Source organism: Chrysochloris asiatica, unplaced genomic scaffold (assembly GCF_000296735.1).
Source record: "Chrysochloris asiatica unplaced genomic scaffold, ChrAsi1.0 scaffold00150, whole genome shotgun sequence".
Classification (NCBI taxonomy): Eukaryota; Metazoa; Chordata; class Mammalia; order Afrosoricida; family Chrysochloridae; genus Chrysochloris; species Chrysochloris asiatica.
This window is the reverse complement of record NW_006408668.1, coordinates 1,913,440-1,926,275: the sequence shown is the minus strand read 5'-3', so window position 1 is coordinate 1,926,275 and position 12,836 is coordinate 1,913,440. Positions and strand designations below refer to the sequence as shown.

The 12,836-nt window shown below is 37.4% G+C and overlaps 1 protein-coding gene across 1 annotated transcript in view; it reads left to right on the top strand.

The window, feature by feature from the left end:
- IL18RAP (interleukin 18 receptor accessory protein) overlaps positions 1–12,836 on the top strand; it is a 41,167-nt gene that overhangs the window by 3,729 nt on the left and 24,602 nt on the right. The window contains 2 exon segments of the mRNA XM_006870733.1: positions 8,072–8,222; positions 12,499–12,564. Coding sequence (XP_006870795.1) covers positions 8,072–8,222; positions 12,499–12,564 — 217 coding nt within the window.

The following is a 12,836-nucleotide window of genomic DNA, read 5'->3' as shown; positions in this document are numbered from 1 at the left end:
TCTGTGTATGGAGGAGTAGGAATGATCCTCACTGTAAAGATTTGTTCCCTCTTTTGAGCTACTGCATCCATAGGTGTAGGTCAAGTTCATCAAATTGTATCAGATCCAATAGGCTTTTTTGAAACCCAATATTTTGCTTTAAAAATTCAGGCAAAATTTGAATTCAACGTTATTATCAGATCATATAAAAATATCATTTGAAATTGACATTGATTAAAGTGATGCCTTAAGATAAAAAACTAGTGACCCCTAAGGGGACCAAAATAGGTCTCTAGGGGGTACAAGCCCTGACCCAAGGGCAGAGGGTTTTGATTTCTTATTTGTTTTTGTTTTGCTTAGGAGGATGAGCTGAGTACAATAGGCTTTCCTAGGTTATGCAAAGGTGTGATGTGCTCAAGGTTAACTGAAAGATTGGTGATTCAAGTACAGTCCAAAGTGGCTTGCAAAGAAGACCTAGAGATCTATTTCTGGAAAATCAGCCATGGAAAGCCCTACAGAGCACAGCTCTGCTCCAACACACACGGGGTGATCACAAGGCAGAGTCAACTCAACAACAAATGGTGACTTTGGGGTTTAATTACTGTCTTGCGAAAAGATGCTTTCTCACCAGATTCTTGTAAGACTGTGCGACCATAGGTGATGGTGGAGGCTGTGTGCCATGGAGTCAGTTTCAACTCACAGCAACCCTGTATAGTGTTTCCAAGTCTATAAATCTTTACTGGAACAGAAAGCCTATCTTTCTCTTAAGGAGCAACTGGTAGATTCAAACTGCTGACCTTGCAGTTTTAGCTGCTCAACTTGTAACCTACTACTATACCAGGAATGACAATAGTTAGAAAGATGTTATGACATCTACTATTGACATACATATGCAGAGAGGGCACGTATATGTTTAATAGTGTAAATACCCTGACTTCCCATAAACCCTAAATTAAGCAATACCTTAATCTATTCATAATTTCATAACCTCTTATGTTCTTAATTTCATAACCTCTAAAACTGAGATTAGTGTAAGAAAAGCCAATGGTTTTATTCATTATCTTCAATTCTTTTTTGAGGAGCAAAACTTTTGTTAGTTAAAAGTCTCTATTTCGACTGTCAGGGCTTTTATTTTGTCTTGGTGGACAGTTGCTAAGCCAGTAGAGCAACAGAACCCTAGTGACATTGCTGTGACCTCATGTCAGTAGGTCTTGTACCCAGAATAACTTTTCTATTGGTAGTGTAAGACAATCTCACTTGTATGGCACAATTGCATGCTACAATGCTGACACGGTTGCAGGGTTGTTTCTGTGCCACAAGTTCCATGGAATTTTTGCCCATATGACATCCACTTCTCCTTCTCATTTTCTTCTGGTCAGGTTTTCACATGGTAACTGGCATCTGTTGGCATTCAATGTGCCTAGTGAGATTGGTAAAACTAGTGAGATCCAAATAAATAATCCCAAGAAGGAAGAAGTAAAGACACTTTAGATTTGATTTTGGAAATCTGTTCCAAGACTGACACATTTGCCTATTCTATGATTTTCACTATGAATACTGCAGACAGCTCATGATCCTAGACAACTTCTCACATCTGTTGAATGCAATATTCTGCATATTGTCCAATCAATACCAAGAGCACAACTATTTCTCTTCTTGTTCTAAACAAAGTATTGCATGATTGATTCTTTCTGAGTTAGCAGTTGGGTCTTGTTCTGGACAGTTCTATTTTAGATAAAAAAGTAGAATTTGTTCCCATGATCATAATTTTAGATTTACTGCTATTACATTTTCATTTTTCTTTTTTAAAATTTAGGTCATAATTGCATGTGTCAAGAGATTGGAATTCTGATTTGGAAACTGTATACATTAGCAGTGCTTCTGATATGTGTAAGCCCTGTCCATGAAGCATGATATGTCTTCACTCAGATTTCTAAGGAACATACTGACTAGGCTGATATAGTCCCTAGGACAGTTTGTAGCTATTGACTGTAGGGTAATCCTTTTAGGTATATAGGGCTAATTCTCTCACAATTTGGGAATATTGCTGCTCAATTAATTTCAGAAGGCATCAAAATATACTATTATTCAGCCCAAACATATAAATATTGTGAAAGTATTTTACAAACGGCTCACTATAGTGAAGATGCAGAGTGTCTGTGATAGCCCTCTGAGGTTATGACCAGATCATTCTATCACTACAGGAAATGAAATGACTATAGCATGATTATTGTTAGTGAATGCAAGCTAACTGATATTAACCACACATTTCTAAGATTTCATACACCATCTGTTTAATAATTTACACAAGAGTTTGGATAGGGGTTGATATCTAAGTCTCCAATTTATCATGTCTATAATTATCCTTTTTCCCATTGAGAGATGATTTTTGCTAGCTGCCATAATGTTGGCCCACAAACTCATGCTGATTCCATGCAAAATGGAACAAAACACAACCCAATTTGCGGGACTAACTGCAGAAGGGACTGTTATAATCCATTAAGTTTTAAATGGCTGATTTTCAGAAGTAGCTCTCTAGTTCTTTCTAATCCATCTAAGTTTTGAAGTTCCACTGAAACTTGTTCAGTCTCATCACACCATGCCAATTTCCACTGACAGCTGGGAGGTGACTGTAGGTGAGGCGCATTGGCCAGGAATCAAACACAAGTTTCCTATATGGAATAAAATAATTCTACCACTGAAACACCATTTCTCTCCATTAAAAAAAAAATAATATCTTTGTTGTTTTTAAGTGCCATCGAGTCGATTCTGACCCATAGCAACCCTGTATAGGGTTTCCAAGGAGCAGCTGGTGAACTTGAACCACCTACCTTGCAGTTCAAGTGACTTTGTAGTCTGAGGCATTAGCCAAAATTGCCACAACATAAATATGACCAATATTGCAACATTTATGCTGTCCATTGATTATTGAAACAAGAATCTAGGCAGTTATGATTAGCAAGAAAGAGCCACATGCGAAACAAGGAGAAAAAAGAAGAGTATATTCAGTGAATGGTGAGCAGTTTGCAAGTGGGAACATAAAGTTTTTGAGTGGTGTAGTTAGGATTAGAGCTAAAAATAAAGGCTATAGCTAGGCTATAGAAACAACACCCTGTTGATGTGCTTGAACTTTACAGTGGGTGTTCTGATCCAGGAAACCGTCAGTGAGATCACAAAGAAAATGGCAGATGCCAGTGATATTTTCATGGAATAAAAAGGTTAAATGCTCTGACTATGGAATGTGAAAGAAATTATTATACCCTGTTGGGTCTTTCTGGTGCAAAAGATGTTAATAGCATTTACCACGTTGAGGAGTTGTTGTTGTTGCTGTTAATGCCATGGAGTCAATTCCTACTCATAGCAACCCTGTCTAGGGTTTCCAAGGAACAGCTGGTGTGTTTGAACTACTGACCTTATGATTTGCAGACCAGTGTTGATCCTACAGCGCCACACCAGGAGGACTAGAAGAAGATAATATGTTCATATCTGGACAAAATGATTCCATAATGGGGAAGTTGAAGAGGAACATGAAGTCTGGAGTCCATGAAGGAAAGCAGGGCTAAGATGATCAAACTGGGAGTCCTTTCACACTGAGTAGTAGAAATCCAGATAGTCACTAACTGTGTTGTATAACCCTAGGAAGTTCCATCCCCACAAAATACAAGGTGCTCCCTGAAGTGGCAGTAGTCCCAGTAATACAAGAGCTTGACAATATTATGGTATCGAATTATAATAAAAAGCGTCCCCGGGTAGCACAAACCATTAAGCACTCAACTGCCAGTCAAAAAGATTGGCAGTTCAAACTCCTCAGAGGTTTGAACAGGGCTGGCAATATAGTTCCAAATGATCACAGTCTTGACAACCCTGTGGTCCAGTTCTACTTCACACACACACGGGTTACCCTGAGTGAGAATTAACTCGACAGCAACTAACAACATTACATAATTAATTCTCCTTGCTTCACACATACATTTAAATACTCTTTAGAGTGAGTTGTTGTTGCTGTTTTTAAACATGGTTCAGTTCATTTTAGGACTTACTGACACTATTCATACTATTTCTATATTTGGCTCATAACTGAAATCTGAGCAAAAGAGTTTTTATGCAACTGCATTAACCTCTCTCTTACCTTCAAGGATCATTTATGATTGCATTATTAGAATGTGTCTCTATTATTCTTGCTATAAATTGCTACTCCTTTATTTCTTTCTTTGGTGTTTCATCTCATAAAAGTTCCATCTCATAAAAGCCTCAGTGACACAGTCTTTAGTCATACTTAAAACTAGGCCCACTTTATGACCACTATTTCAGATTTTTGTATGCCACTAAGGAGCTCTGGTAGCGTAGTAATTACAAATCAAGCTGTGAACCGCAAGATCAGCAGTTCAAAAACTACCAGCTGTTCCACGGGAGAAAGATTAGGCTTTCTGCTCCTATAAAGACTTAAAGCCTTGGAAACCCTGTACAGGGTAGCTATGAGTTGGAATTGACTCCACAGCACATAACAACAACAACGACTATACTTTCTAAAGTTTTCTCTCTGAATTTTCCTTTTATGCTCTTAAGCTTTGCTGGAGGCTTCTTAATTCTTGATGCTCCCTGACAGTGATTTAATCTTGTTTGTTCTCACCTCTTGGCCTTATTTTATTTATTACCTGTAGCCATCATTCCTCCCTAACCAGCTTCAGTCCCTTTCTTAGCCTCCTTTCCAATCTACTAGAAACCTCTTCTTGAAGTGGGAAAATCTCTGGGCCCACCAGTCAGCTGGCAAAGTAGGAAGGAAAATTCTTCAATTAGAACATATAACTCAGAGTCAGAAAAATTTAGGTTGGTTCTCCTTCCTGCAACTTTCTAGATCTAGGATATGGGCAAAGCACTTAAACTCCAGAGCCTCTGTTTTCTCATTTATACGAAGGTGAGTCAAAAATTATCTGCACTCGGGCTGTAGAATTTATCTTAATCAATTTTCAGAAAAGGCAAATGCATCATTTTTCAACATAAGTTTCTTGCTTTTCAATACCTTTGTCCATCTGTCAACAAGCTGTCATATTCCCTGTTTTAGACTGAGCTGTGAGCTATGAATGCACCACTGTCTTCACTTCTTCATCAGAGGGGAAACTTCATCCTCAAAGTGCTGCTTTCAGGGGACCAAAGAGGTGGAAATCTGATAAAGCAAGAACAGGACTACAGGGAGGATGCTTTAATACCTCAAAATGAAATTTTTGCAGAGTGTTAACAGTGTGGGCAGAGGGATGTGGATGTGCATTGTCAAGCAAGATCACAAAGTCTTTGGATAGCAGCCCTCTGCATGGAATCCAAAGTTGAGGTTTCTCCAGTGAGCATCTCACTGTAAAAATCACTGTTGAATGTTCCAATACTGATAGTGTTCCAATACTGACCCTTGAGGATCCCAGAAAACCGTAAGCATCAATTTTCCAGATGATGGTTGCCTTTTGAATTTTCTCTTGGTTGGTGATTGAATATGTTTCCATTCCATATTCTGCAGTTTCCTCTCAGGTTCATAATGGTGAATCTATGTCTCATTACCAGTAACATTTTTTTTTTTTTTTTTAACTTTCACCTTCATTCAAGTATGGATCCAAATTTTGTTTTCAGATGTTCAAACACTTCTGTTTATGCTCTTCCATGATTTATTTCAGTATTTACCTCACACAAACTTTTTGGAACCCAAGTCTGTTATGGTTTATTTCATAGGCCGAGACATGGTTGATTTGCAAATTATTTGCCACATAATCCACTGTCATTAGTATATTTGACAGAATCATTTCACATGCATGCTCCATGTTATTGGACAGGTGTTTTACTACAACTGCAGTGTAGATAATTTTTGAATCGCTCTTGTAACATGATAGAAATAGCATCTGTTCAAACCAAGTCAGAGAATCGTTTTGAACAACCATCATGTGATAACACATGAAAAAGTTTTTTGTAATCTATGTAGATAGATTATTGTTATTTTAATGTTTTAATTGTTTATCTCTTTTCTTTTGACTACAGTGTACTGAATGTACAGAAGTGCTCACACTTGGAAATTAGAAGAACATTCGGCATAGAAATGTCATTATACATATGTAGGGGCTATCATGTTATTTACCAGTTGTCATAGAACCAATTCAACTCTGATTCATGGCAATTCCATGTGTGTTAGTTATGGACTGTGTTCTACAGAGTTTTCAATGCCTACGTTTTTTGGAAGTTGGTCTTTCTTCTAAGCTGCCTCTGAGTGGATTTGAAATTCCAACTTTTGGGTTATCAGCCGAGTGCAATAACCAGACATACCACCCCGGAGTATTACAGGAGTATTAGTGCAGCCATATTCAATCATTCAACAAATATTGATTGAATTATTACTATATCCATTCCTCAGTGACAAAAATATGATTCTGATAGTCTGTGTTTAATTTGACAAGAGCTTCCATGCTCCCTTATTTTTTCTTAAAATGTCTGATTATATGACTTATGCTTCAAAACCTTTCTTTGCATTGTACATTCATTTATTTGTATCATTTCCAAAGATATTATTATTGATGGCCAACTACACATATAAAAATCAGTCATACTCTATGTGCATCAGCCTTGTCACCTTGACCTATAGGTGAACCCCTTTTCTCTTCTCCAAATTTCCTTCTTACTTTTTCCTTGTATACACATTTTGTTTCATATGCTCATGAATGGCACTTACTTTAGTTGACTCATTCCTATGCATTCTTCAGGGAGCACTCCTGTGTCCTGTAAGCTGTGGTCAGGGCACCCATACTCCCTGCACATCGTGCATGGTGCTCTGGCTTTGCCTCTTACTGAGGAGCTACATTCTTTGCCCATTTAGACTGAGAGCTGAGCTCACTGAAAAAAGGGATCCACGATGGTCTTGATACAAAGACAGTTCTCGTCAACTACGGAAACAGTTAAATAAACACACAATTTCTATAAAATGGCTCATGTGCAATAATGAAGGTCTGTGCTTGGGGAATCTGGGAGAGTGAAGTGATTGCTTGTTCCCTGGGTGTAGCTGATAACTTATTTCCATAAGAAGTACCTCTCCAATTGGGGTTGAAGGTTGAGCAACAGCTGACCAAGAAGGGAAAATTGGGGAAACATATGTGCAAACACATCAGTAAGTAAGATGGTTAATTTAGGGAATGGCAGTGAGTTGTCGCAATTGCAGGGAAGGAACAGCAAGATCAGACCATGGTGAATCTCAGGTTTTATCCTAGAAGCAAAAACTAGTCATTGATAGATTCTGAATAAGGAAGAGTCATGCTCCTGTTGTTGTTAAGTGTGCAGATCAAACAGCTTTGCACTCTGGTACATTAACCCACAGTGCCACACCAGACATTTATTTCTCAGTTAACTTTGGGTCTTTTTGAGTTAAATCATTGTTTTTCAATCTTCATTCTTTGTAATATTTATGTACCACCTACCTGTTCAATAATTTACTTAATGATTTCATTTGAGTTTTATTTTATTAGATTTTGTTGGGGTTAAAGAGGCAACTTTATATTATCACCACACACACACAAACCTGTCTCTCTCTATATAAATAGAAAGCAATTTGCTGGTGAGTTGGTTCTGACTCAGAGTAGAACACAGTCTGTGAGGTTTTCACTGGCTGTGAGATCCTTCAGATGTCGTACATCACCAGGCCTTTCTTTTGAGGTATTTCAAAAGATTACATCTGCCAAACTTTTCGTTAGTAGCCAAGTTATTAACTGTTTATACCGCCCAGGCACTCTGTGTGTTATTGAAAACACACTAAGAGTTTTATAGAATACTTTCAATAGTCTAAGCCATGCTATGGAAAGTACTGGATTAAATAACTCTCCACTGACCAGCTTTGGCTCCCTGATCACCATACATAATGTAATTGTATTAGAAAATGCTTATTACTTCAACTAAGAATCTTGCAAATACGGGTTTGAACACAATCTCTTCATAGCTTAGGGAATATTCTTATCTCAGACTGATGTTTTACCACACTGGTTCAAATTTGATAATTTGCCTACAGGTGTAATTAATGTTACTAAAAATCCCCTGGTTCAAATTGCTATTGACCCTTCTTGTTTTGGATTAGGACGGAGAGCTACTCCTTGAAGAAAAAAGCAATCCAATGCAGTTGGGTGAAATTTATGACTATCACAGTGGCACGTATGTTTGCGATTATACACAGTCGGTCAATGCAAGTTCCTGGACAGTCAGAGCTGTGGTTCGAGTAAAAACCTATGGTAAGTGAGATTTTCACTGCATGGTGATGGTGGTGGTGGTGGCAGTATGCCATGGAGTCGGTTTCGACTCATAGCAACTCTGCACAGGGTTTCCAAGGTTGTAAATCCTTATAGGAGCAGAAAGCCTCATTTTTCTCCCATGGAACAGATGAGATATATTCTGCCTTTTGCCATAGGTTGCTTTTTTTTAAAAAAAAAAAAAAAAAAAAAAGAGCGAGAGAGAGGTAGTCATAGAAGTGTAGAAGAGAGTTTGCAGGAGAAATGAAGTGATAGTCTTGAAAGGACTTGCAAGTCCTCCATGTCACAGTGATAAACTGTTGTCAATAGATGCTCTCTAGTCAGCTCTGACTCATAGTGTACAACACAATAAAATACTGCCCAGTCCAGCTCCAGCCTCACAATTGTTGTTATGTTTGATCCCATTGCTGTTTGCATCTCATTGAGGGTCTTCTTCATTTTCAATGACCCTTCACTTTACCAAGCACGAGGTCTTTCTCCATGTCCAAAGCACAAGAGATGAAGTCTCACCATCGTTTATTCCAAAACAGATTTGATCATTCTGCTGGCAGTCACTGGTATATTCAATATTCTTTGGCAACACCAAATGCGTCAATTTTCTATGCTCTTCTTTATTCATTATCCAGATTTTGCATGCATATAAAGCAAGTGAAGATACCATGGCTTGCGTCAGGTGCACCTTAGTCCTCAAAGTGATATCTTTGTTCTTTAGCTCTTTAAAGAGGTCTTTTGCAGCAGGTTTGCCTAATGCGAAAGTTCATATGATTTCTTAACTGCTACTTCCATGATCATTGGTTGTAGATTGAAGGAAAATGAAATCTTTGACAACTTCAATCTTTTCTCCATTTATCATGATGTGATTTATTGGCCTAGTTGTGAGGACTTTTGCTTTCTTCACATTCTCTTTACAGGCACAATCTATAATAAAGGCTGTATTCCTTGATCTTCATCAGTAAGTATTTCAAGTTCTCTTTGCTTCCAGAAATCAAAGTTTGTTAAGTCTACCTCTATTACTGATACTGCATTCTTCTTTATATACTCCAGTTTCTCGGATTATTTGCTCAGCATAAGATTGAATAAGTATGGTGAAAAAATACAACACTGGCACACACTTCTCTAAATTTTACCCCATGTTGTTGTTAAGTGTCATCAAGTCAGTTTTGACTATTAATGACTCTGTATAGGGTTTCTGAGGAGCAGCTTGGTGGGTTTGAACTACTGACCTTGTGGTACACAGTCCAGTGCTGATCCTACAGCACCACACAACATTAATTATCCTCTTATTCTGTTCAAATCATTGCCTTTTGGTCTATGTATAGATTGTCTCATGAGCACAATTAAGTGTTCTAGAATTCTCATTCTTCATAATGCTATCCATAGTTTGTTATGATTCACACAACAATCTTGAGTAAACCTGTGCTTACTCAATAAAGAACACATAAACATCTTACTAGTATTCTCTGCTTTCAGCTGAGATCAATTTGATGTCAGCAATTATATAGCTCATTCCACAATCTCTTCTGAATCTAGGTTGAATTCTTAGTAGTTGTTTGTCCATGTACCACTATAGACATTTCTGGATTATCTTCAGCAAAATTACTTGCATGGGACATTAATTATATTGTTCCATGATTTCTACATTCTAGTAGGTTACCTTCCTTTGGGATGGGCACAAATATGGATCTCTTTCAATTGGCTGGGCAGGTAGTTAGCTTCCATATTTCTTGGCATAGATGAGTGAGCACCTATAGTACTGCATCAGTTTGTTGAAACATTTCCATTTGTATTCCATCAATTAATGGAGCCTTGTTTTCTGCTAATGCCTTCAGTGCACCTTGGACTTCTTCCTCAATATCATCAGTTCTTGATCATAAGGAACCTTTTGAAATGGTTGAACATCAACCACATCTTTTTGGGACAGTGATTGTGTATTCCTTATATCTTCATTTGATACTTCCTGAATTTGCTTAATATTTTGCCTATAGCGCAAGTTGAGACTTGAATTTGTACTTCAGTTCTTTCAGCTTGAAAATGCTGAAGTGTTTTCTTCCCTTTTGGTTTCCTAATTCCAAGTCTTTGCACACTTCATTATAATACTTTGCTTTGTCTTCTTGAGCTGCTCTTTGACATTTTCTGTTAGGGTCTTTTACTTCATCATTTCTTCCCAATCACCTTAGCTTCTTTACATTCAAGATTACTTCTGAAAGGTTAGTACTGAAAATCATTTGAATAGCAGAAAAACATTGTCTGATATAGTGACAGAAGATGAGCCCCTAAGGTTGGAAGGCACTAAAAATACAACCACTAAGTGCTGTCTCCTCAAAGTAAAATTGACCTTCATGCAGTGGATGGAGCAAAGCTTTTGGGACCTTCATTTGCTGATGGGATAAAACTCAAAAGGATAAGACACACTTGCAAGCATCCATTAATAATTGGAATGTGGAATGTACAGTGTATGAATCTAGGAAAATTGGAAGTCTTCAAAATTGAAATGGAATCCATAATGATCAGTATCCTAAGCGTTAGTGAACAGAAATGGACTGGTATCTATCATTTTGAATTGGACAGATATATGGTTTACTATGCTGGGAAATACAAATTGAAATGGAATGGCATGGCATTCATCATCAAAAAGAGCATTTCAAGATCAGTCTTGAAGTATAATATTGTCAGTGATAGAATAACATTCATACACTTACACATAAGATCAGCGAATACTACTATTAATCAAATTTACACACCAAACACAAAAGTCAACAATGAAGAAATCAAAGAATTCTACTGACTTTTTCAATCTGAAATTCATCAAACATGATCAAGATGAATTGATAATTACTGGTTATTAGAATGTTAAAGTTGGGGGGAAAAGGAAGAGTCATTGGTTGGAAAATATGGCCTTGGTGATAGAAATGATACTGGATATGACCTGATAGGATTTTGCAGGACCAATGACTTATCCATTACAAATACCATTTTTTCAATAATATGCACAGTGACTATTCACATGGAACTTTCTTGACGGAGCACACAGAAATCAAATTAACTACATCTGTGGAAAAGAGATGATCAAGAAGCTCAGTATCATCAGCCAAACAAAGCCAGGAGCTGGCTGTGAAACAGACCATCAATTGCTCATATATAAATTCAGGCTGAAGCTGAAGAAAATTAAGATAAGTCCATGAGCGCCTAAATATGACCTTGAGCATATCTCACCTGAATTTAGAGACCATCTCAAGAACAGATTTGTCACATTAGACACTAATGACCGAAGCCCAGAGGAATTGTGTGATGACATCATGAAAATCATACAACTGGATACAAGAAGAGACTCTAAAACTTGGTCTTGTATGTAAGAGAAGCTAAAGCAACAATGACAAGATCAAGTTTCAGAGTCTCTTCTGACATCCTATCTTATTAATGACCTTTTGCTTTTTTCATGTGTGATGTATTGGGAGCAGAAACCAGGGTCCTTTGAAGTGAAGGAATGGAGAAGATGAATGTTCAGAACTCTTTCAAGTATCTAGCTGTGAAGGAAAGAGAATCAATAAGATGGAGATGTGAAGTGAAGGACTTTTCCTTCTTTATCTTTTTTAAGAAAACGATCATGTGTAAGTGCTAATGGAAAGAAGCTCATCAAATTATATGATACAGGAGAGGGAGGGTATAATTGAGGAACTAAGATCTCTGAAAAGTAAGGGTTAGATAATGTATAATGTCTAGAGCAAAGGTGATGAATTTTTCCATTAACAGAGAATAGGACATCCTCAGAAGGAAGTTTGACAGTGAAGGTAAATTTGACTGTTTATGGCAGTAAGTTGAGGGGTAAATAACTAGATTAATGGTCAGACTCTTCTTTATTTTGAAACAAACCATGAGTTTGGTGATAGAGAGAGTAAACCAGGTCTGGAGTTGTACATTTTCTTAGGTAGATTCCACATGGCACCAAAATAAAATCTTAAAGAAGGCAGGGATAAGGGCTTAGGATTGAAACTGGTGAGCAGGGTTGGTGTGGAAGACCATTTACTTTGGATGAAATTGATGGATGATGGACTAATCCTTTGCTGGCACCCAAACCCTGGTACCACAATCAATTGTGGAGGCACACTTTTGACATGAAAACTTGAATTCTTACAAATGATGGATAAAATATAAAAAGGTAATGCCAGAAAGGTCAAAGTGTGACCAAACACCCAAATTATCAGCAAGCTGGGTCTTCAGATTTCCCAATGTAAACAATGACTTTATTTTTATATTTTAGTGAAGGACACTAATTCCAAGCCAAATATTCTGGAGCCCGACAAGGATACACTGGAAGTAGAATTTGGTAAGCCAGGATGCATTATTGCCCTTGACCAATATTGTGTTTCTGGGATTAGGTCCAAAAATGATCTAAGGAAAAGTGCAATGGACATGAAGATCAAACAGAGTCTGGTGTGAATCTTGACTTTACCACATCTAGCTTTGTGACCCTTGTAAGATTCCAGTTTTTTTAAATCTGAAAATAGACATACTAAAAGTTGCCTCACTAGGAGAAGTAATGTAATAATTAATATATGCTAAGTAATGTGATGTTGCTGTTGTTATGTGCCATGGAGT